At 49.0% G+C, this 26,754-nt stretch overlaps 1 protein-coding gene across 3 annotated transcripts in view; it reads left to right on the top strand.

Annotated features, from left to right (window-relative positions):
- SLC11A1 (solute carrier family 11 member 1) overlaps positions 1 to 26,754 on the top strand; it is a 247,802-nt gene that overhangs the window by 136,911 nt on the left and 84,137 nt on the right. For all 3 annotated transcript variants that reach the window (XM_086954462.1, XM_086954461.1, XM_086954463.1), the window contains exon 8: positions 134 to 289. In XM_086954462.1, the coding sequence (XP_086810588.1) occupies positions 134 to 289 (156 nt within the window). The remainder of the gene's footprint in view (positions 1 to 133; positions 290 to 26,754) is intronic.

The following is a 26,754-nucleotide window of genomic DNA, read 5'->3' as shown; positions in this document are numbered from 1 at the left end:
AATTATGGATTAACTCAAGGATAAAGAAATGCAATTTGAGAGTGTTTAGATTCCTTTATTTGAAAAAGGCCCATTGAAACAAACAGATGATGACTGACGACATGCGTTTTGCGTCTCTGTTTTTTTTTGCCAGTATGTGGTGGTAAAGCCAGACCAGGTTGAGGTTCTGAAGGGAATGTTCATCCCATACTGCCCCGGTTGTGGATCCGCAGAGCTGCTGCAAGCTGTGGGCATCATTGGAGCCATCATCATGCCACACAATATATACCTCCACTCCTCCCTGGTGAAGGTAAGTGGGAGCACGGTGCTCAACTCAATCATAGGAAGAGGAAGGGCACACGATCAAAGATCAGTTTTGCATAGTTCTGAAACTGGGATGTTCGCTGCGTGTCTCCATGACCACAAACCCTCAGAACTTTGTATCTCAGCATTTGTTGTGTGATCGCGACCCATTGGCACCTAGTCCATTAGCTCCAAGACATAGACTCAGATCGACACCTCTGTCACAGCTTCCAATGCCGGGGGGTAAATCAGGCGAGCAACTGAGCAGAATGTCCATGAGGCGCTCTGGATGGGAATTAATCACATTCACCAAGACTCCATCGAATACCGATGGTGGGATATATGTTGCCCAACATAGAAGACGCTCAAGTGAAATGTGTAAGGTTGTTTTGCGAGGAGGACAGTATTGCCATCACCAGAGATTCTGGGAAGGATTATGTCCTAAGGTAATTCTCACAGGCTCCAGTAAAAAGGGGAAGTCCTCACTCTTCACCCCCAGTTGTATAACGAGTGAGATTATTATAAACGAGGGTGGTGGTTTTTAATGTCCTTGGAGCTCATAAAGATTCTTGAATATAGAAAGTGTGGAGAAGCTTTGCATGTCTTGAGGGAAAGGCGGCCCGACTGAAATATAAACATAGAATATAAAGAGGTGCATTGTGTTAAAATGCCATGTCTTCAACTTTTAAGAAATTGGAGAATTCTGGATTTTTTTGGCCTATGTCGGAAATATATTCAAGTGATTACAGTGGTGTTATTATACAGGGTCCACCTGCAAAGTGTGGTGATGTGGCCAGGGTCCCCTTGGAGTCTCACCGCCTCTGGAATAACCGCTTGTATAAAGTCCTCAATAAGATTGTCTAAACCAAGGGTATCAAATAAAGGGGCAGAAGGCTGATCCATTCCAGATTGTCAGCCTGTCAATATAGTATAATTTATGTACAAATACTGTTTTTTAATTCAGCAATAATCAGAGAAATTCTGCCATGGATTCAGCACTCCTGGTTGTTTGATGTACACCTATGATCAGTCCAGCTAGGCCACGTTAACGTCTACTTCTCCGAGGTCTAATGTCCTAAAGAGGTACATATCACATCCCAGGATCATGTGTTATGTGTGTGACTGTTAAAGAAAATGAAGGTATTTATTAAAAGTCACATGGTCCACTCTTACGCAACAGATACGTTGTACATTTTGTAAAATAACAGAACAATGAAAAGCTTACTTAAATTTGCCTTAATATGAACGTGTAAATCTAAAGCTACAAGGATTCTAGTATATGACAAATAGACACTTTCTGTCAAAGAGTTTGCACTGTAGCTCTGTAAATAAAAGTTACCGGTATTAACCAACACACGCTGCTCACTGTATGAGCTTTGAATGATTGGCAGCCAAGCTTGCGCACCAGGACGTGAAAGTGTGACTCAGGTAACCCTCAACCAGTGTGTGGGTGAATCATGGTGTGCACTGGTGTGATAGGCTGCTGTACATTTCCTCCATGTTATATTCTTAATTAGGAACAACAGACACATGTTCTACCACCATTATTACTCTGCTGCCTCAGTTCATCATACCACAATATTCAGCTGCAGCATGCTACATATGAGGATTGAATTAGCCATAGATTTCATTTCCTTTGCATCCTTTCTCCTGCGAGCATGCATCCTATCCCTTGTAGTAGAAGCATCTTCTGCATTTGATGCTCATGAAATCCCAGTTGGTTTGTGTGGAGGCCAATCTTTTGCTCATCTCTTATTATTATCCAGACAGCTGCCAGATTTATTGACCTACTAAATATGATCTCAGGATGCGGATTTGTCACTTCTGCTACATTATTGCATAGCCATAAGTATCTTCAGTGGCATAACCTCATTTCTATGCCCTGTTTTTATCTTTACCAAACATACCTTTGAAAATCATTGGTTACCTTAATCTACTTTTGGTTTTTAGGGTAAGAATGTCCTTGTTCATGTTTCCTGGCTTTTTTTAGACACTGCTCTGGGATTCATTCTTTCTAGATCTCTCAGCAGGCTTTCTATTTCTGTTGAATGATTCACATGTTTTGAACCAGCACTTATGGTTTGTTCCTATTAATTCCCCTTTTGAGCTCTTTCATCTCACACTTGCTGGATGTTTGAATGAAGAATCACATCTGCATCTGAGCATTTCCAAAAGCTGGAAGGCATCAATGTATTTTCCCGAGCTCCAGTTTTTATGTTTCGAAGATTCCTTTTCTCTATTTATTCCATATAGCGGAATGTTGAGCTTCAGTTATGGACGTTGAAACATTCTGTCCCTTATTTACAGGTGATGCAGCACTGACAATGGGCGCAGATATTTTTTGCACCGCGGCGTTGTAGAAACCCAAGAAGGGCTGATTCACAAAGGGCGTCTGCACTCGTTGTGAAGGCCCACCCCCGTGGGGAGAGGCGCACTCATGGCGGGGGCCCCACACTTGTGGCAGAACTTCCGCACTGCAATTACTCATGGTGGATGTCCCGCCATGAGTGCGCGCCCCTCACCACGAGTGCTGGCCTCCCACCACAAGCGCGGTCCCTGCTACAACAGCGGGGCCTCCCTCCAGTGGGCTCCGCTATGAGTGTGAGCCCACCGCCACAAATGAAGGCCCCCCACTATGATCGCAGGGCCTCCGCTGTGAGTGCGGCTCCATGCTACAACAGCAGGGCCTCCGCCACGTGCCTGAGGTCACTGCTACAAGTGAGGGTCCCCCGCTATGACGCAGGGCCTCCGCTACGTGCGTGAGCTCACTGCTACCAACATTTAGAAATGATCCCTGACATTAAATCTGGTTACCACCATCTAACACCAACAAGGGGAGAAGAGGGCTGTGCCTTCCCATTAACTCAGCATTGGCACCTTGCCCTACTGAAGAGAGTAGGACTTCAATGAAACACCCCTACTCTGCTGATCCTAACTAAACTTGTAACACCTGGTCAGCACTGGCCCTCTATGGGCTCACCTGTAGAGGGGCAGAGTCATACCAGGTATCCGACGGCCTGGGAAGAAACATCTGGCTAGCTGCAGGTAAAAGGGCCACTGGCCATCTGCAGACCAGAGGCTGGAATTTCCATGCTAGACTAGAAGCACCCACTGATCAAGAGGACATCACAGGAGCGAGAGGTCATCAATATATGCGGACCTCTAATGCGCGTGGAAGCTGTTCACCTCTAATGCGCGTGGAAGCCGCTGACCTCTAATGCGCGTGGAAGCAGCTGACCTTGAATGCGCGTCGAAGCCGCTGACCTCTAATGCGCGTGGAAGCTGTTCACCTCTAATGCGCGTGGAAGCCGCTGACCTCTAATGCGCGCAAAAGCCATGGAAAGCATCGGCCCACCTTTCTGATCACGCTGGTACGGAGGCCTGCTGCGGCCAATACAGTAGGAGTGGTTCCCAAGCTGGCTGCAGCAGCAGGTGCTCTCTCCGGCACCCTTAGGAGCTAGAGTCTGAAAGTGGGGAGTCATCTGCATGCACGAGAAGGAACCTCTTTATCCATAGACTGAGCAGTTGGAAAGCTCCAGCTGGCAGAGAGGGCGCGGGCCCTCCGTCCCAGTGACTTGAAATCCCTGGGGCCGTATTATGGATACAACGTACTGTCCCACTCTGCACTCAGCGCACTCTTTATTTCTGTCTGACTGGTGCAAACTGGGAGAGTGCATCTTAGGACAGCACATATGCTGTTGCCGGTTTATATGCACCGTGACGCCCTCTTCTGTAATACCAAAGTGCCCGGGAGCTCAAAGTATCCCCTAGACATTTTCAATAGACTGGCCCTTGGTTGCACTCTTACTTGCTTGGTCAACATGAGTGTTAGGTTAGAAATGAAGGGGCTAATTTACAAACCCATTGCGCCACCAGTGCGTCACTTTTTTGATGCACTGGTGACGCTGTGGGCTTCCCCATATTTACAATCCCACATAGAGTGACCCTGCGTGACTTTTCATGGCCTTGTAAATATGGCCCCTTTCATGCATTACTCTGCGTCAAAGGGGCGTTCCATGGGTGTCGCTGTGGGTGTTGCTGTGGGTGTTCCCACGCAAAATTCATGGAACTTGTCACATTCCCAGAATTACCACATTTTGTAAAACTTGGAGCGCGTCAGAATCCTGCGCTTCCCCAGGGGAGGCAAAGGAATGTCGCTAAGAGGAAAAATGCTTTTATTTCTCCTTTTTTCCCTCTTTCTCTGTGTGCTGCAGAATAGAAGGCGCAAATTATCTTTAATGATTGTTTATGTGCAGGAAGGTGTCAAAAACTCAAAAACAATCAGACACGCAGTGCAGGCCCCCTTGCAAAATGACGCAACGGTGCCCGCGCCGGTGCATGGCAGCTAATTGTCCTGCAGACAGGGGAATACACAGGATGCGTAGTATTGTTGACTTTGAAAATGACGCAGCACGGCACAGCTAAAGAGCTTACAGGGCCGCACTGCATCATTTTCTTGTAGATGAGGCCCGAAGTGACTGCTGAGGTATCATGTAACTGGCCGCCTTTTCTAAGATCTCCGCCAGGCGGGGCTTGGTCCATGTCTTTGACTTTCTAGAACTTAATTGGCCGTGGAAGGCCAGGAAGACACCTCTGAAGAATAAGGTGGTGAAGTTTGAGGGCACTTTGGGTGAGACCCCTCCTCTGGCTGTTGTGGCACCTCCATGGAGCTGGCTCTTCCGGTACCTCGAAGACTGGGTGCAGCTTCTACCAGCTCATCACCATTTGTCTGATGAGGAAACCTCTGAGGTTTTTCCTCTAAATGATGTACCCCACCCCCACCAATGACAGCACTAGCAGCCAGGTTTAGAGCTAAGCGTGAGAACACTCTGCCTTTCATTGTATTGTTTTTTTGTATTTTTAAAGTGCAAGGGAAGGGTGCGACCGTATATCTACTTTAAGAGAAATCCATCCTAGCACAAACTTAGACCAAGAGCCTAAGGAACCAGGAAGGCGCTATACTGGAGAGAGTGCACAGAGAAGAGACTGCTAGGTGACGCGTTTATTGAGACAAATTAAGTTGTGGGTGACTATTAGGACCAGGCGAAATGCTGTTTACGCCGGCATAATCTTGGGTAGTTTTGCCATTTCACATTATGCCTATTATGCAAAATGTGCAAAATTACAGTTAGCCACATCGCATAGTTTCAATTCCGTTCGGATAAATGTTCTGTTCCGTGAGCTCAGAAGGTTCATCTACAGACAGAATGAGAGCGGCTGTTGTTCGTGGGAAAGCGAATTTGCACTACTTTTAGGTCTTGCCTGCCAATGCGCTTGCGCATTGCTGGCGAGATTATAGTAAGAGCAAAAGAGCAGTCTACCAAAACGGCGTACTAGACACAGTTCATGTGAGACAGGCGCGTGCACGAGGCCAGCCACGTCACACACCCAATCACACTTCAAAGGCTGCCGCTCCCTTGCCCTCCGCGTGCGCAACACACACCACCACTCTCCTACTTCCCCTCCCACCTCCCACTGCCGCTCTTCCCATTCACACGCTCTGCAGGTCACCATTTGCCAGCATGCGGCCGCTAGCGCTTTCATCCCTATCACTCCCCCAGACTAGCGTGGGGGTAAAGTCGAGGGCACTTTGTGATTGTACCACGAAAATGGAAAGGCTAATTACATTTTTTATTATTATTATTGTTAGAACTGGCTATTTCTGGTAGGCTAAGGCTGACGCCAAAGCCAGGCAGAAACCACCATTCTAGTCAGGGCAAGGAAGTCACACGCCAAGATAACCCCTGCTCACCCCCTTGGTAGCTTGGCACAAGCAGTAAGGCTAAACTCGGAGGCAATGTGTAAAGCATTTGCGCCAGCGCACAACAGCAACAACATACTAGGCACACCACAAAAGAGACTCCACACAAGGTTATTATAAAAATACCTTTTGTATTGTAAAAACACATCAGATAAAATCACACATATACATTGTGCCCACTGGCATGGGCAATATTCACATGGGATTATTCACAAGACAGGGTCACATGGGCCACTGTCAGATTCAGATATAGCACTTCTAGAATAAGAAATAATAAACATAAAATGGTAATCACAAAGGTCACAACCAGTATCCACTGGTAACAGGAACCAGGACCTTAGTAGGACCACCTGTACTGAAAGGGACAACCACCTAAGAATAAACACATTTAGGGGTATAAACCAGAACACCTTACCCATGATGCATAAAACACATTCAGAGGAGTAATAAAGAGAAACACATGATGCCATAAAATACATTCAGAGGTGTTAAGAATAAAGCACATGATGCAATAGAATACATTCAGGGGTGCAGCGCAAGAAGACACATGATGACTAAACATTCAGAGGTGTAGCGCATGGAAAGAAAGACACATGATGCCTAAAAACATTCAGACGTGCCAGAACAACACAATAGCGCAAAAACACACAGTAGGCAATTACTATTAAAAACATAGGAATCACATTGCGCATAACTTACATAAGCCACCACCTGTGGCAGTCCCTAGGCCAACTGGCCTTGTGGGGCAAGGATGCCCTGAGTCCAATGTCAGAGCGCGCTGCCATGCAGCGCCAGTCACAAAGTACAAAAGCCTAAACGTGGCAGCTGCCCACAAAGTGCTGGGCAGCTGGGAACTCACAGAGAAGTCCTAAACGGTGCAGCTGCCCACTAATTGCTGGGCAGCTGGAGAAATCATCAACACTGCGGCTGGGGGCTCTCACTAGCCCCAGGAACAAACTGCGCCAGGGTTGGAGCCACACAGGCTCTGCATAACACATGCCCCCAGCGTTGGAGCTCTCAGGCTCTGGCCACAACAATGCCCCTTGAGCCTAACAGGCTCTTCAAAGAAATATGACGGCGGGGTCGTTGGAGCCCCACTCTGGGGCTCGACATCACACAAATGGCCCCTGGGCCTCTCTGGGCTTTCTAAACAAAATGCTCCGCCGTTGGAGTCCCCCACGGGGGACTCTGAACTCAGAAATGCCCAAGGGGAGCCTCTGCGGCTCTTAAATGACATGCGGGCAAAAGGGAGAGCGGCCCGCTGCCACGGGGCCGCTCTAATGCTGCGTCCTCCCCCCTGGCCACCACTTGGAACCAGCCGCCCCCTCACGGAGCTTCACTCACCGGGGCTCTCTTTGCTGCCGGTCTCTCTCTCTTCCTGCAGCGGCGGGTGGGGCTCTCGGACTCAGGAGAGCCTCGCCGACGTCTTGTGTGGTGGCGGGGGCGGGCACCGACAATGTGCCCCGCTCCCCCTCCGCTCCATACCTCGGCGGTGCTTCTCTTCTAGATGCAAACAAAACAGGTGATGGACCGAATGTGGATCAATGTCACACATTTATCCCAGTCAAAAGATCTGGGCCCAAATCCATCGTTTTTTTGCACTCTACACCACCCTGGGTTAGACAATGGCGATATGCAAATCAGCTCTGACCCTCTTCTAGATGCAGCAGGGCTCCCTTGCATCACGGGAGCCCTGCAAGCCGGCCGTCACGCTTCTTCTCCGCCGCCACTCCGGTCTCTCCCCTCGCGCTGCAATGCCGAGGGCCGGACTTCCGGTTCCTTCTCCCGGGGCCGCGCTACGATTGGTTGGCCGGCCCCACTACATCCGGGTCGTCGCGGGCAGCGCGGCGGCCCGTTTCCAGACAAGCAGGCGGGCAGAGATTTTCCCGAGGAGTGGGCTCGCTCGCGGAACGTAATTTTTAAAAGATAAAGGTGGCGGTAACGCCGCGGTGCCAATGCCGGGTGGCACCGGCCAATTAAAATCACAATAAGCGAGGTGGGCTCTCTCAATAGAGTGCGCAGCAGCACTCGAGCACACCAAGGACAGGAGCGCTTCCCCACGAGGGAAAACCACAGCGCTCTGCCCAGCAGTCAGAAGGAAATGCCCAAAAGGTCCTAGGGGAAAATCACAGCGCCTCCAGGCGCTATAAGGACAAATCCAGCGCTACCAGCGCTAGCAAAGAAAAAGCACTTCAAGGTGCTTAGGGGGGCAGAAAGTCCAGCAAAGTCCCCCCCTCAGCCCAGGCAAGGCAGAGGGGTCCCCCCAGGAGTCCTCCAGGCATCCAGGGGCTGGGCAGCGCCCGCCCCTGGTAGATTCAAGTCAGAAACAAGAACATTTTGGAAGGGGACACAGCCCCTTCTTATACACAGAAAAGTCTTGGAAGTCATTTGAAGCAAGCAGTGTGAGAACCAGCTAGAACTGGTTATAGGGAAGTCCCTTCAGTATCAGGGACAGAGGTGACAGTCGCCCAGCGGGAGGTGGAGCCAGCTTTGTAGTTAGGCAGGCACAGCCCTTCACTATCAGGTGCCATCTCCTCCCACTTCCCTGGCAGCAGATGCTGCCTTTCATCCATGGGCTGACTTCAGACAACCTCCTGGGCTCTCCAGCCCCTGTCATCCTCAAACCAGACAGTCAATCCACAAGCAGGCCCAGGCACTCTGGGCCAGGCTCACCAGCCAATCACACGCCAGCACCAACTTACACAAATATGCCAACTTCCAAAAGTAGTACTTCTAGACTAGACACAGTCATGCCGCATATATCATTTTGCAGCATTCATTCTCACGAGTTCGTACATACCAAACTCGCCCCTGCACTCCCCACACATCAGGAACTACCATGGGCATACATATTCCCCATTCATTCCTATGGGAGGGCAGGTCACTCACCACACATACACAGAGAGCTCAAGCACTTTACACTGTACCACAGTGAAAAAGTGCGCAGAGGCTTAAAATCACCAACACCAGGTTCCATAAACAGGCTAGGAAAAAGCAAAAAGTCTAGGGGTGAACCTGCCCAACGGGCCGGGTCCAACACAACCCCCTTCCAGCCAAAACGCAGGGTAGACCAATCACTCCACTGATGGGCTTCCTTGCTTTGGGCGACAAAACACGGACACGGACCCGCACAGCAGGGACACCTTCCGGTTTTACGCCACTCTGAACCCACCTGGTTACCTCCAAACAATAACTCTCTGACACAACTAGGATACCACACTGGTACTCCCTAGTCATCCACAGCCAGGACCAGGCCATAGGCCATCCAAATCACATGTCCTACCTAATCCACAGAGCGGGGGGTAGTAACCCCTGGCATACAATAGCCATTCTCCACTCTCTCTCTCAGTGTAGCTACAACTACCACTGATCCAACAACCTAGGGTCCACACCCCCAGGCTGACCAGAGGTCACGGGCAAGAATGCCCCACCCTACCTCTAATTCTGGGTTTCCGCACCCTCACAGAGAAGCATTCACCAGAACACAATTCTCCTACCAGATCAGGATCTCAATCCATCACTGGTCTACCACCTGCAAACTATTCCACTTCTGAGGTACAAAGCACACAGCATAGTCCCTCTTCAAGCAGGTGGGGGGACACAGCACACAGCAAAGCCCCCTTTCCTCTACCTTAGTGGAAACAACAAACTGCAGGTGAGCCCCAGATCACACAGCAAGGGCAGCCCCCTCAGTCTCTTCAGCTGATCCACTTTGGTAGAGATTCCTCTTGACCTAGAAGTTTCCTAATCTCCCAACCTAAGATCTAAACCCTCAGGTTGCACCGGGGTCAGAAGTAAGGACACCGTCCCTCTGCACCCCCTTCCAGTATCAGTATGTCTCAGGCTAGACAGAGCACACGCCAGCGGCGTATCAGCGACACACTCTCCTCCGGTACTCCCTATCACAGGGTAATTCTCAGTATGTCCCAGGCTAGGCAGAGCACACGCCAGCGGCGTATCAGTGACACACTTTCCTCCAGTACTCCTTCCAGGTCAGGCCACACCCCAACCTGGCTTTCCCCCCTCCTTGGGGAACGACCTCCAGAGGCCCCACAAATGGTCAAGCACTCTAGACGGTCAAATGCTCAGCGAGCCAGGACTTCTGCACCCTCCACTTAGGAGCGGTACTGCCCAACACTAGGACCGCCGGAGTTCTGGTTACAGACACTCCCCGTCCTCTAGACACAGGAATATTCTCCTCAAATGACCTATGTACAGCTTAGGCCCCTGACCTGGCGCTCCCTTAGGGAACCCTCCAGGCCCTGAGATAGGGTTTCAGGCCAACGTGGGACACACCCTCCCACACTCACTCCGCCTCCACTGAGACAGGGCGTGAGCCCCTACACCCCTACCATACTACTGGGACCTAACTGGGTTACACATGAACCTCTTCCCCTTCACAGGATCATCAGATGCACAAGCCACTCCTTTTAGAATCACTCCCTAATGCCTCTGCAAGACATCTAGCACACCGACAGACATCCACCTTCTTGTCCAGTGCCTCTGCAGGACCTCCTGCCCACCACCAGAGGTACACTTCACGTGCAAGCTCCTTAAAAAAAAAAAACTCACACCAACTCCTCCAGTTCGAGACACCACTCATCCACACACTCCCCCTCCAGACTGGTGAGACAGTTCCTCACTGCCTCTGACTCACAACCTGTACCCCTCTTACTGAGCACCAGGCACCATACTCTGGGAACTGGGAATGGGACTACACACGCACTGGACACATTTAAGCTGCCACCACTGGATCCTACCACACTGGGGAATCCAGACACACACACTACACTCAGGGAACAACCACCCTCCTGAGCTAGTCGTTTCTCCTCACACTCCCTCTCTTCCATCTACCCACACAGAGACAGGATTTGGGATTGGACACTGGACCCAGCAAGGGATTCCTAATCTATGGGAACCTCCCCCTCTACTGGCGTCCTGCCCTGTCACTTTCTCTCATCTGCCACTAAACATAAAGCGCAGGAACACATTTGAAAATGACACTCTTGAGGAAAAAAATCAAAAACAATAATCCCAAACATGTGACTATCTGAAAAAAAAATTTGCAGAGTTTTGTAATGTAGCCATTTGTCGCTATGGCACTGCGCAAACACAAGTCCAAATCCGCACCGCTGACCAACAACGTTAGAACTGGCTATTTCTGGTAGGCTAAGGCTGACGCCAAAGCCAGGCAGAAACCACCATTCTAGTCAGGGCAAGGAAGTCACACGCCAAGATAACCCCTTCTCACCCCCTTGGTAGCTTGGCACAAGCAGTAAGGCTAAACTCGGAGGCAATGTGTAAAGCATTTGCGCCAGCGCACAACAGCAACAACATACTAGGCACACCACAAAAGAGACTCCACACAAGGTTATTATAAAAATAACTTTTGTATTGTAAAAACACATCAGATAAAATCACACATATACATTGTGCCAACTGGCACGGGCAATATTCACATGGGATTATTCACAAGACAGGGCCACATGGGCCACTGTCAGATTCAGATGTAGCACTTCTAGAATAAGAAATAATAAACATAAAATGGTAATCACAAAGGTCACAACCAGTATCCACTGGTAACAGGAACCAGGACCTTAGTAGGACCACCTGTACTAAAAGGGACAACCACCTAAGAATAAACACATTTAGGGGTATAAACCAGAACACCTTACCCATGATGCATAAAACACATTCAGAGGAGTAATAAAGAGAAACACATGATGCCATAAAATACATTCAGAGGTGTTAAGAATAAAGCACATGATGCAATAGAATACATTCAGGGGTGCAGCGCAAGAAGACACATGATGACTAAACATTCAGAGGTGCAGCGCATGGAAAGAAAGACACATGATGCCTAAAAACATTCAGAGGTGCCAGAACAACACAATAGCGCAAAAACACACAGTAGGCAATTACTATTAAAAACATAGGAATCACATTGCGCATAACTTACATAAGCCACCACCTGTGGCAGTCCCTAGGCCAACTGGCCTTGTGGGGCAAGGATGCCCTGAGTCCAATGTCAGAGCGCGCTGCCATGCAGCGCCAGTCACAAAGTACAAAAGCCTAAACGTGGCAGCTGCCCACAAAGTGCTGGGCAGCTGGGAACTCACAGAGAAGGCCTAAACGGTGCAGCTGCTCACTAATTGCTGGGCAGCTGGAGAAATCATCAACACTGCGGCTGGGGGCTCTCACTAGCCCCAGGAACAAACTGCGCCAGGGTTGGAGCCACACAGGCTCTGCATAACACATGCCCCCAGCGTTGGAGCTCTCAGGCTCTGACCACAACAATGCCCCTTGAGCCTAACAGGCTCTTCAAAGAAATATGACTGCGGTGTCGTTGGAGCCCCCCTCTGGGGCTCGACATCACACAAATGGCCCCTGGGCCTCTCTGGGCTTTCTAAACAAAATGCTCCGCCGTTGGAGTCCTCAGAAATGCCCAAGGGGAGCCTCTGCGGCTCTTAAATGACATGCGGGCAAAAGGGAGAGCGGCCCGCTGCCACGGGGCCGCTCTAATGCTGCGTCCTCCCCCCTGGCCACCACTTGGAACCAGCCGCCCCCTCACGGAGCTTCACTCACCGGGGCTCTCGTTGCTGCCGGTCTCTCTCTCTTCCTGCAGCGGCGGGCGGGGCTCTCGGACTCAGGAGAGCCTCGCCGACGTCTTGTGTGGTGGCGGGGGCGGGCACCGACAATGTGCCCCGCGCCCCCTCCGCTCCATACCTCGGCGGTTCTTCTCTTCTAGATGCAGCAGGGCTCCCTTGCATCACGGGAGCCCTGCAAGCCGGCCGTCACGCTTCTTCTCCGCCGCCACTCCGGTCTCTCCCCTCGCGCTGCAATGCCGAGGGCCGGACTTCCGGTTCCTTCTCCCGGGGCCGCGCTACGATTGGTTGGCCGGCCCCACTACATCCGGGTCGTCGCGGGCAGCGCGGCGGCCCGTTTCCAGACAGGCAGGCGGGCAGAGATTTTCCCGAGGAGTGGGCTCCCTCGCGGAACGTAATTTTTAAAAGATAAAGGTGGCGGCAACACCGCGGTGCCAATGCCGGGTGGCACCGGCCAATTAAAATCACAATAAGCGAGGTGGGCTCTCTCAATAGAGTGCGCAGCAGCACTCGAGCACACCAAGGACAGGAGCGCTTCCCCACGAGGGAAAACCACAGCGCTCTGCCCAGCAGTCAGAAGGAAATGCCCAAAAGGTCCTAGGGGAAAATCACAGCGCCTCCAGGCGCTATAAGGACAAATCCAGCGCTACCAGCGCTAGCAAAGAAAAAGCACTTCAAGGTGCTTAGGGGGGCAGAAAGTCCAGCAAAGTCCCCCCTCAGCCCAGGCAAGGCAGAGGGGTCCCCCCAGGAGTCCTCCAGGCATCCAGGGGCTGGGCAGCGCCCGCCCCTGGTAGATTCAAGTCAGAAACAAGAACATTTTGGAAGGGGTCACAGCCCCTTCTTATACACAGAAAAGTCTTTGAAGTCATTTGAAGCAGGCAGTGTGAGAACCAGCTAGAACTGGTTATAGGGAAGTCCCTTCAGTATCAGGGACAGAGGTGACAGTCGCCCAGCGGGAGGTGGAGCCAGCTTTGTAGTTAGGCAGGCACAGCCCTTCACTATCAGGTGCCATCTCCTCCCACTTCCCTGGCAGCAGATGCTGCCTTTCATCCATGGGCTGACTTCAGACAACCTCCTGGGCTCTCCAGCCCCTGTCATCCTCAAACCAGACAGTCAATCCACAAGCAGGCCCAGGCACTCTGGGCCAGGCTCACCAGCCAATCACACGCCAGCACCAACTTACACAAATATGCCAACTTCCAAAAGTAGTACTTCTAGACTAGACACAGTCATGCCGCATATATCATTTTGCAGCATTCATTCTCACGAGTTCGTACATACCAAACTCGCCCCTGCACTCCCCACACATCAGGAACTACCATGGGCATACATATTCCCCATTCATTCCTATGGGAGGGCAGGTCACTCACCACACATACACAGAGAGCTCAAGCACTTTACACTGTACCACAGTGAAAAAGTGCGCAGAGGCCTAAAATCACCAACACCAGGTTCCATAAACAGGCTAGGAAAAAGCAAAAAGTCTAGGGGTGAACCTGCCCAACGGGCCGGGTCCAACACAACCCCCTTCTAGCCAAAACGCAGGGTAGACCAATCACTCCACTGATGGGATTCCTTGCTTTGGGTGACAAAACACGGACACGGACCCGCACAGCAGGGACACCTTCCGGTTTTACGCCACTCTGAAACCACCTGGTTACCTCCAAACAATAACTCTCTGACACAACTAGGATACCACACTGGTACTCCCTAGTCATCCACAGCCAGGACCAGGCCATAGGCCATCCAAATCACAGGTCCTACCTAATCCACAGAGCGGGGGTAGTAACCCCCGGCATACAATAGCCATTCTCCACTCTCTCTCTCAGTGTAGCTACAACTACCACTGATCCAACAACCTAGAGTCCACACCCGCAGGCTGACCAGAGGTCACAGACAAGAATGCCCCACCCAACCTCTAATTCTGGGTTTCCGCACCCTCACAGAGAAGCATTCACCAGAACACAATTCTCCTACCAGATCAGGATCTCAATCCATCACTGGTCTACCACCTGGAAACTATTCCACTTCTGAGGTACAAAGCACACAGCATAGTCCCTCTTCAAGCAGGTGGGGGGACACATCACACAGCAAAGCCCCCTTTTCTCTACCTTAGTGGAAACAACAAACTGCAGGTGAGCCCCAGATCACACAGCAAGGGCAGCCCCCTCAGTCTCTTCAGCTGATCCACTTTGGTAGAGATTCCTCTTGACCTAGAAGTTTCCTAATCTCCCAACCTAAGATCTAAACCCTCAGGTTGCACCGGGGTCAGAAGTAAGGACACCGTCCCTCTGCACCCCCTTCCAGTATCAGTATGTCTTAGGCTAGACAGAGCACACGCCAGCGGCGTATCAGCGACACACTCTCCTCCAGTACTCCCTATCACAGGGTAATTCTCAGTATGTCCCAGGCTAGACAGAGCACACGCCAGCGGCGTATCAGTGACACACTTTCCTCCAGTACTCCTTCTAGGTCAGGCCACACCCCAACCTGGCTTTCCCCCCTCCTCGGGGAATGACCTCCAGAGGCCCCACAAATGGTCAAGCACTCTAGACGGTCAAATGCTCAGCGAGCCAGGACTTCTGCACCCTCCACTAGGAGCGGTACTGCCCAACACTAGGACCGCCGGAGTTCTGGTTACAGACACTCCCCGTCCTCTAGACACAGGAAGATTCTCCTCAAATGACCTATGTACAGCTTAGGCCCCTGACCTGGCGCTCCCTTAGGGAACCCTCCAGGCCCTGAGATAGGGTTTCAGGCCAATGTGAGACACACCCTCCCACACTCACTCCGCCTCCACTGAGACAGGGCGTGAGCCCCTACACCCCTACCATACTACTGGGACCTAGCTGGGTTACACATGAACCTCTTCCCCTTCACAGGATCATCAGATACACAAGCCACTCCTTTTAGAATCACTCCCTAATGCCTCTGCAAGACATCTAGCACACCGACAGACATCCACCTTCTTGTCCAGTGCCTCTGCAGGACCTCCTGCCCACCACCAGAGGTACACTTCACGTGCAAGCTCCTTAAAAAAAAAAACTCACACCAACTCCTCCAGTTCGAGACACCACTCATCCACACACTCCCCCTCCAGACTGGTGAGACAGTTCCTCACTGCCTCTGACTCACAACCTGTACCCCTCTTACTGAGCACCAGGCACCATACTCTGGGAACTGGGAATGGGACTACACACGCACTGGACACATTTAAGCTGCCACCACTGGATCCTACCACACTGGGGAATCCAGACACACACACTACACTCAGGGAACAACCACCCTCCTGAGCTAGTCTTTTCTCCTCACACTCCCTCTCTTCCATCTACCCACACAGGGACAGGATTTGGGATTGGACACTGGACCCAGCAAGGGATTCCTAATCTATGGGAACCTCCCCCTCTACTGGCGTCCTGCCCTGTCACTTTCTCTCATCTGCCACTAAACATAAAGCGCAGGAACACATTTGAAAATGACACTCTTGAGGAAAAAAATCAAAAACAATAATCCCAAACATGTGACTATCTGAAAAAAAAAATGGCAGAGTTTTGTAATGTAGCCATTTGTCGCTATGGCACTGCGCAAACACAAGTCCAAATCCGCACCGCTGACCAACAACGTTAGAACTGGCTATTTCTGGTAGGCTAAGGCTGACGCCAAAGCCAGGCAGAAACCACCATTCTAGTCAGGGCAAGGAAGTCACACGCCAAGATAACCCCTGCTCACCCCCTTGGTAGCTTGGCACAAGCAGTAAGGCTAAACTCGGAGGCAATGTGTAAAGCATTTGCGCCAGCGCACAACAGCAACAACATACGAGGCACACCACAAAAGAGACTCCACACAAGGTTATTATAAAAATAACTTTTGTATTGTAAAAACACATCAGATAAAATCACACATATACATTGTGCCAACTGGCACGGGCAATATTCACATGGGATTATTCACAAGACAGGGCCACATGGGCCACTGTCAGATTCAGATATAGCACTTCTAGAATAAGAAATAATAAACATAAAATGGTAATCACAAAGGTCACAACCAGTATCCACTGGTAACAGGAACCAGGACCTTAGTAGGACCACCTGTACTGAAAGGGACAACCACCTAAGAATAAACACATTTAGGGGTATAAACCAGAACACCTTACCCATGATGCATAAAACACATTCAGAGGAGTAATAAAGAGAAACACATGATGCCATAAAATACATTCAGAGGTGTTAAGAATAAAGCACATGATGCAATAGAATACATTCAGGGGTGCAGCGCAAGAAGACACATGATGACTAAACATTCAGAGGTGCAGCGCATGGAAAGAAAGACACATGATGCAGTAACACATTCAGAGGTGCATAATAAATCAATAGCGCAAAAACTCACATTAGCAATAACTATTAAAAAGCATAAAAATCACATTGCGCCAACCCTACATAAGCCACTACCTGTGGCAGTCCCTAGTCCCAAAAGCAAACGCGAGGACTTATTTCGTGGTAAAGAAGTAACACAAAATGGTGGGTCAGCATTTTGTGTCAATTCATGTCATTTTTGGGGAATTTCGTTTGATTTCCGCAAAGTAAATTCTGAGAATTTCCCTCTGGCTTAGTGTGAATCTAAAATGAAAGGCGTGAATTTCAGATTGTCTCTAGGTATGACCGCAACAGCGCCTCCTGTGCGGACGGTGCAGATGACAAGGCTGACTTTGCCACCTACCTCTATCCTTTTCTGGCCCTCGATATGTCTCGTCTATTCACCGATGTTTAATACATTTATTCACTTGTGTTCCATATTCATGTTTCTAGGTAGGTTCTTTTAAAAGGGCTCAGTCGGGCAGGTAGGTTTCAAACCTGTGGCCTGCAGGCTACCCTCAGATCTCTGTAGGTGCATTGATCTACTGAGCTATGTGGAGATGTGACCAAAAGAATGCATGACCCTGGGTAAATCACTTTAACTTCCTGTGCCTCTCTTCCTCATTCCACCAAAAGTAATGCTCAGGTGCCCGGTGTCCTGGGCAGAGTGTGTTGGCACGGACGTGAGCAAAAACCCTTCGGAATTCTGTGAAGCCTGCCCGGGTACTTTCCCCGCCACAGACCCGGACAGTGCACTTATTCACCCCTTCGGGGTTTCGCCAATTTCGCAACTTTGTGCTTCCCTGTAGAATTGACTGAGCCCTGTGTCTATCTGGTGGTGGAAAGTGGCACTGCAGCATTTACTGTTCCAAAAAGCCGGATTGACTAAGATTTTGTGTTGAGTTTGTGTCACATTTTGTAGCACAGCCTTGACGCAAAAAACAATTTTGGGATTTCCAAGCCCATGCAAATCCTGAATTACGTGGCTGTGTAAAACAAAGTTTCGCAAGGCCGCACATACCTTGCACCAGTCTGCGTTACATAGTTGATGCGTGGGCATTCCCGTGCATCCACAATGTCATTTTGATGCAAATCTATATTTACAAAGACTTTTAAAGACGGAGTTCTCCTCATTAATTCCTATTTGCATGCGTGATGCACTCGAGAGCACACACATGTGTGCATAGAAACATTCATGCCTTCGCATCTACCCTGACACCAATGTCAATAGTGAGCCAAAAGGCAAATCAGTTGTCATGTGTTTCCTCTGTGGGGCCTGGGTTATTATTATACAGGGAAAACATGATAGTTTATTAGATCAAAGGTGAGAGGTTTTGTGCAGCGCACATCCTGAACTCATGTATTTCAAGGGCCCTCATACGCGATAACGAAGAAAAAGGAGGCAAAGTGAAGTAAAACAACTGCCTAGTATCACACAACTTGGTCAAGTGGGGAATCCGGGATTGATGCCAGGCTTTCTGGTTTCAAAATGTGCAATTCAGCAACTAGATGGGAATATATTGCCTCTCTCCTTTCACATCAAAAATGAATGCTTTCTTTTTAATTCTATTCTTGGCCCACGAGGTTAGGGCGTGGATTGCAGACGGAAGCCACAGGACGGCTCAGCTTGGTTTAGGGCTCAAAGGTCCGAGAATCTTCGAGCTGAGCCTCAGCCAGGCTTGGCTCGAGTCTTCAGTGGCCCACCCACCCCTATCCCATAATGGCAATTAAGGGGAGAAAAGAATAGGAAGGATCTGGTTTGACTGTCATGAAACAATTTGGTGATGCAGGCATTCCACCAGGAGACTGAGTGTTCCCCCTTCTGGATAAAGTCTAATGATTTTGGTTTACAGTCCTGTTTTTTTATCACATGTTTATTACCAGTCTTTAGTTTGGTTTATTTTTTTGCTATCTCTGGTAAAAAAACAAGAGCAGAGAAATAGGTGAGAGAGTGATTTACCCACAAGCACACAATTTTTTCCCAAGGGGCGGCCGAGATTAATAAACACATGCCTTCAAGTTCCATAGTTTCCTTCTAGCTCACAACACAACAATTGAGTGGTTCTGATGGGGAAACTAAAGGCCTACTTTAACCAAATAAATGCCACTGTGCTGGGGAACCTGCCTAGACATTAAATGCCGAGCTAAGAATTCCTTAGCACACGTGTCTCAAAAGTCAAGTGAATCCTTTCCTTGTTTCTTTTAATCTCAAGGTCTTCAGACAGCCAACACATGTTTCGTTGCATACATGGGAATTCATCCCGCCACTTTATCAAGGCTATATTTTCTGAGATGCGATCTTGTATTTGTGGTGATAATTCCGACCCACAAAGGTGACCTCCTGCTTTTGTCAGTGACTTTGCAAAGGGTCTAGGAAGGAAGATTCGTCATCATAGGATGACGCAACATCTCAGATTTGCAGAAATATTTCTGTTTTTTCCCAACTAATTTCCATAAAAATTCAACATGTCCCAGTTTTCAAAGCCAATATACTGACAGTAGATGGGTATGAATTTTCTTGTGGCATTTATACAGGGTTGTTTAGAGGAACTCCCAAAGTAAGCAGTCAACGTATTGGGGCATTCGTTCCGAGCCTGGTGAAGCGGTGCGCTCTCCCATACTACGAGTTTGTCAAATGCAAGGCCTCGAGGCCTGGTTTGTTCTGTGCAGATCCGGACCTAGTAAAACTGCTGTTGAGCTGCCCCTCCCTGACTCCCTGCTACACTAGAAGTAATGCAGAGAGCCTATCCATGTTGCAGAAGAACTTGCCCTGATGGCTCCGAACTCCCCTGCATACATCCTCTGGCGACCACACTGCTCCACACTCAAGTTTACGACCTGCTCAAAGCAAGTGGTAAACATACCTGTATTTGTTCCCATAATTTGACCATGCAGAAAAAGACCCGGTATTCTCAGATGCGCATGAATAATCTTCATTCCAGGTAAAAATATGTGCGATGCAGACCTGTGTGGGAGCTGCGGATTCACTTGTTCCAGTTCGTATGTCTGCGAAAACCATATAAAAGTGGAAGCTGCTGATTCACTTGTTCTTCCAGTTCAAATTCTCTTTGACCAAGGATGGGGTACTCCTGGGAACAAATGGGAACCAAGAAGTCCTGCCTGTTGATAGGGAAAGAATTGTCAAACCGGCAAGAGCAGCTTATCGAGGAAGGAATCACAGCAACTGATCATGGCGTACGCATCTCACCATCTAACATGATATTAAGAAGATTCTTGATTCAAGATAAAGTTAATACCAAGCACACCAAATGGCATCCGACTAGGATGAAGTCCAGATGCAACTGCCTCATCCTAGTGGAACCGCACACCAAGAGAATTCCATACAGAGCGTGGAACACATGTAGAAAATACACAAGTCGCATGCCATTAAAGAAACAGACCAAAATACATTGAACAATAACCAGCACCATAAAATAATAAATAAATGAATGGTAACACATCCCCCTCATTAGAAGAACAAAGGGTGAGGTGAAAAGAAAAAGAGTTAAACAAAATCATTAAACAATTTAGGAAAACACTTCTAATCAGGGTATCAGTGTTAACTCAACGCAACAGATTCAAAACATTACCCGTTACTTTGGTTACTGTTTTGGTGGTCAATATCTTTAACATCAGAATCATGTGGAAATACCTGAAGAGGACATTTATCAACCTTCCTAGTATTCTATACTTTACCTTCCTGTGTGATTATGCTGTTGTTAAAAACTTTCTTGACCTACATAGGTTTCCCATATTTATTAGAACCTTTATTAAGAAATCGGGGTCTTAAAATTCTTACCCAATCACCAATCTTGAAATCATGTTCTCTCGTTTTCCATTTATTGTTGTACCATAATTTGGTTTTGTTTTGTTTATTCTCCACACTCCTAACAGTATCATGTACATATTCTTTTTTCCAAACAAACTTTTGCATTTTTCCCTGAACCACCAAGGACAAACACTGGACGCTGGAACTTTTCTTTGAGTAACTTAAAGGGGCTGATCTCAGTAGTAGAATGTGGGGTAATACGATACACCCACAGATGTTCCCTGAGAGCACTCAACCAATTTCCTCCCTGTTTTAGAGAATCGGTGACAAAACTCTTAAGCACACGGTTAAAAAGCTCAACTTGACCATTCTCATGTGGTTTTATAAAGAGAAGTAAATGTGTGTTTAATGCCACAACTTTTGAGAAAATTATCCATTTCAACCGAAGTAACTTGCACCACATTGTCAGATAAAAGGATAGAAGGACATCCTTCACGTGAAAAATACTTCTTTAAAGAAGTTTCAAACAGCACTAGTGGTGGCTTTAGGAACAAATTTAACTTTGGGCCATTTAGAATGGTAATCGATCATTCATGACCAAAGCAAAACGTGACCCCTCGGGTAACATGCTGAAAGGACCTGAAATGTAAAAAGCAACCTTTTGCCATGGCTCCTCAAGCCGTTTAACTGTCTAAAGTGGAGGTATGTGTACTTTTAACATTTTTTCACTGGAAACACATTCATGGCATTCCCTTACTGTCCGATCAATGAACCTGTCCATACCAGGCCACCAAAAATAGGTTCTGATAAATCGCTTTATGGCGGAAATACCTGGATGACTTTTGTGAACTAATTTAAGGATAACATCTTGAATACCATTGGGAGGAATGCACTTTCCTTCTTTAAAAATTAACTCACCTTCAATATAAAGTTAATCTGCAACATTGTAAAAACATAATGAATCTGACCTCACATCCTTCTTCCTAGGCCAACCTTCCATCACAATTTTTTTAAGACCGCACCACCTGTCATCACTCTGTTGACATTCTTTCCAGTGTTGTTCGGTGATTTCCTGGTACTGTAGAGGAATAACATCAGTGATTCCTACAGAAAAATCCAACTCTTTAACAACATTCCTTGAGGCATGTCATTCTTTGCTTCATTTTTTGTTTTAACAACACAAATCTCTTCCTCGGTTGCAGATTTGTTGGAATTTTGTTTTACAGCATCCATCGATTTTTCTAAAAGTTCTCTAGCTTTTGCAGTGGCAATTGCTTCATCTAACTTGGGATCACCCATGACCCATAACTTTTCCTGTATCTTTTTGTTTCTGACATGCACGATGATTTGATTTTGTATCATTTCGTCTGTGATATTACCAAAGCTACATTGACGCCTCTCTGCATTTTGTTGTGACCTATTTGGAGTTTGGAGTTTGCCATCAGCCCACTTCTTGCGGAACCCGCTCCGCGGGTCCCGCTGCGCTAGGAGTGCTGCCTGCCGTTTTCCACAAGGGGACGCTGAGGGAAGGATTTTTGCCGGGGCTGCGAGCGAGTGCGCGCGCTCAACTGGGACTGCATATCCCAGGAGCGCCCGCCTGCCTGCTTGACTTGTTACACCTGGGCCGCTCTCCCCGACCCCTCCCCCCTCTCATCGAGCGCTTATCAACTGCTTCTCTGGATCTGGCGAGTGGGACGCCTCTCTGCATTTTGTTGTGACCTATTTGGAGTTTGGAGTTTGCCATCAGCCCACTTCTTGCGGAACCCGCTCCGCGGGTCCCGCTGCGCTAGGAGTGCTGCCTGCCGTTTTCCACAAGGGGACGCTGAGGGAAGGATTTTTGCCGGGGCTGTGAGCGAGTGCGCGCGCTCAACTGGGACTGCATATCCCAGGAGCGCCCGCCTGCCTGCTTGACTTGTTACACCTGGGCCGCTCTCCCCGACCCCTCCCCCCTCTCATCGAGCGCTTATCAACTGCTTCTCTGGATCTGGCGAGTGGGACGCCTCTCTGCATTTTGTTGTGACCTATTTGGAGTTTGGAGTTTGCCATCAGCCCACTTCTTGCGGAACCCGCTCCGCGGGTCCCGCTGCGCTAGGAGTGCTGCCTGCCGTTTTCCACAAGGGGACGCTGAGGGAAGGATTTTTGCCGGGGCTGCGAGCGAGTGCGCGCGCTCAACTGGGACTGCATATCCCAGGAGCGCCCGCCTTCCTGCTTGACTTGTTACACCTGGGCCGCTCTCCCCGACCCCTCCCCCCTCTCATCGAGCGCTTATCAACTGCTTCTCTGGATCTGGCGAGTGGGACGCCTCTCTGCATTTTGTTGTGACCTATTTGGAGTTTGGAGTTTGCCATCAGCCCACTTCTTGCGGAACCCGCTCCGCGGGTCCCGCTGCGCTAGGAGTGCTGCCTGCCGTTTTCCACAAGGGGACGCTGAGGGAAGGATTTTTGCCGGGGCTGCGAGCGAGTGCGCGCGCTCAACTGGGACTGCATATCCCAGGAGCGCCCGCCTGCCTGCTTGACTTGTTACACCTGGGCCGCTCTCCCCGACCCCTCCCCCCTCTCATCGAGCGCTTATCAACTGCTTCTCTGGATCTGGCGAGTGGGACGCCTCTCTGCATTTTGTTGTGACCTATTTGGAGTTTGGAGTTTGCCATCAGCCCACTTCTTGCGGAACCCGCTCCGCGGGTCCCGCTGCGCTAGGAGTGCTGCCTGCCGTTTTCCACAAGGGGACGCTGAGGGAAGGATTTTTGCCGGGGCTGCGAGCGAGTGCGCGCGCTCAACTGGGACTGCATATCCCAGGAGCGCCCGCCTGCCTGCTTGACTTGTTACACCTGGGCCGCTCTCCCCGACCCCTCCCCCCTCTTCACCTATTTGTGCACATACCGTATATTACGCACCTCGCATCCCCGCTGCGCGGGAGCGCGCGGGAGAAGCCCGGGACAAGGGCGGGACCGTCTGTGGCCGTCCGGGGCCGAGGGAGGCCGGGCTGGGCTACCCCATTAACATCTACGGTCCAGGTATTGACCCACCTACTGATATATTAACTGATTCGTGACTTGTGGGTTTATTGGGGGGTTGAAGGGGGGATCCCTGTACTATGGCTTGCTCAACAAGCACCTCTACCCTGTTGCCTCCAATGGCCGAGGCAGAGCCGGCTGTCATGGGCCCCCTTGATTCCTACTTCAAACGCTTGCCACAGGATATTGACAAAGAAATCGCACTGGCGGAAAGACGAGCTGGGCGTAGGCTCTCGATTGAGCTTTTGAAAAACCCGCCTGAGAAAAACCAAGGTCTGAATTTTCCTGCGCTGGTTACACCTCTGTCATCTATTGTTTTACCAGTCACTCAGGACCTACTACTTGATTTACCCTCCCATAATGAGTTAGCTGACATCTCATCATTAGTCACTGTAGCAACTAGTCTATCTGTTGAGCATTCTGATGTATCTAGTCAATTATCTAAAGAGAAAGGAGTTGTGGAAAAATCCTGTGTGCATCTGGAAGTGCTTAAACCCAAGCCCGGTGTTAAAAGGAAATGGGGAGTTACTGTTAAAAAACCACAACCTCAAAAACCTGCTAGAAAGTACAGGAAGCTGGGTACCAAACCATTCTTAAGCCATGACCCTGCAAAGAATGGCGCAGCAATGCCAATGGGGGAGGCTATAGCAGTCCAATTAGAAGTGGACCCTGTAATTATGGTGCCTTCTACAAAATTGGCGGTACCAGCCGTAGATTCAACCTGCATAGCAATGCCGGGGCTACTATCTCCCAATCATGATTTCCTGGTAGAAGTGGTAAAAATAATGCGTTCCCTCCTACATCCCGTAGAGCTCAGACTGCAAAAGCTAGCTGAACAACTTGACCACCTAGAACAAGCTAGCTTAGATAATTTTTTTTCTATTAAATCTCTAATTAAGGCTGGCAATAAAATGGGTGAGACTGGGAAACACCTACAGATAGTTGATAAAGACCAAGGAGTCGCGTTGGTAGACTTACAATCCCCGCCTGTAAGTGTTACTCCTGTCCAGGAAAATAAAGGGGCGAATAGTAAGAATGTATCTGATTTAATGTCCACCAAAATCATTAGTAATAGCGGGAAAACTAAGCCCAATAACATTACCAACAAGGGTAGTAAGGATAGTGTGAAAAACCTGCCCACCATTATTAGTAAAAATGCCACACTTCTGCCGACCGGACCGGGGAAAACTGTGGCCAAATGGCCAGGAAAGGACAAAATCCCTTCTAGTAATGGCAACGGGAATAAGGGGGGGCCTACCTCCCAGATAGCAATGGGTGGTGGTCCCACGAGGGATGCCCCTAGTATCGGGAACGGGACTAATTCTGTTGTGGCAGTGGAAAACATCCTTACACAGTGCCGTGTTCTCCCAGAGCAAGCACAAACAAAACCCCATATAACTAAACTGCTGACTAGGATCCCCCCAGTACAGCTCACCCCGGACTCCCACCCATACGTGGCCATACTTACGAATGTTCCACCGTTAATGGAGGGCCAAAGAGAAACTTATGACACGCTAAAAAACAAGGCCATGCATTGGCTTCGTGTCAATAGACCCCTGCCAGGGGGAGTGGATGGCCTGATAATTGGGGCAAGAAGGGTCAGCTGGATAGGGAATACCTTAAAAAAGCAGGGGGGTGAGTGTATTATAATTAACTTCCAGGATCCAAGGGTTGTGGGGCTGATAACGGGACCTGGTTGGAATATTAGCATTGGTGGGATTGGGGTTGTGGACCTCACTTTCTTTTATCCCAGACCGGTCATCTACCCAGGGGGCTGTAGGGAGCTATCGAGATCCAGTCTCTATACCGGGGTAGAGGCTGGCCCCACTGCTGCTCCCATATCAAGAACAAATAATTGCTATATACCGGCATTTATCCCCCAGAATGGGCAGGGGCAGATGAGATGGGGATGTTGACATAGATCAGTTGAGCAATTACTTCTGGAAGGGGAAAAGGTTGGGGGGAGTAACCCTGTTGAAACAATGATACACAATGAAGTTGAAATGAGCCCAACATCTGAAGTAGTGAATGTGAGTGATGGGAGCATCATTGCAAGTCTGGCAGGTTGTGCGGGTGAACTAGCCATTCCAACCACTATTTGCATCAAGGAGGGAATAGATGCAAACTGTATAAATATTGTTCTAGGAAAGGATTGTGATTGTGGGAAGCTGGATGATTTCTTGCCCATGGCATCTAACGAAAAGGGGACTTGTATAGAAAATACCCTGGAGAGACTTTTGTCATGGAATATAGCGGGGCTGGGGGTCAGATTGTTGTCACAGCATTGGATTGATTTTGTAAGTGGGTTTGAAATGTGCCTATTCCAAGAGACGTGGGCTTGCGACCCAATATATTTCCCAGGATATTTAAATTTTTGTATACCAGCTACGAGAGGCCCCAGGGGTAGACCTATGGGAGGCCTCACAATTTGGATCAAGCAAAACTCTAATGTCAAAGTAAAAATTATTGATCTAGGTTGCAAGGATATACAATTATTGAGATTATCTGCAGGAAAGGGTGGCTTGATAGACATCTATAACATATATGCTAGGGGCAAGAGTCTTGGGAATTCTGCTACCCTAGAGGTCTTATCCGCCTCCCTCGAATCCCGGTCACTTGGAAACAGAGTAATCTTGGCTGGTGATTTGAATAGGACATTTGAGCCTTTAGAAAATACTGCATACCCAATAGGAATAGAGGAAGATGCCCTTTGGGGCATCCCAAATCTAAACCTCATACCTGTGAAGCGGTGGACTAAAGATATTCTGTTGTTGAATGCGTTATGTCTGGAGTATGGTTTGAGGGCCCTTAATGGCAGGACAAAAAGCGACCAAGGTGGCAATTGTACATTCGACAATGGACACAATAAAAGTAGGATTGACTATGTCATCTGTAGTCTTGAGTTATGGTGTGGCGTGGGTGACATGGAAATTGTGGGGAGAGTAGAAAGTGACCATAACCCCCTCTGTGTC

This window comes from Lissotriton vulgaris, chromosome 2_1, assembly GCF_964263255.1.
Source record: "Lissotriton vulgaris chromosome 2_1, aLisVul1.2, whole genome shotgun sequence".
Classification (NCBI taxonomy): domain Eukaryota; kingdom Metazoa; phylum Chordata; class Amphibia; order Caudata; family Salamandridae; genus Lissotriton; species Lissotriton vulgaris.
This window is presented reverse-complemented; position numbering and strand designations above follow the sequence as displayed.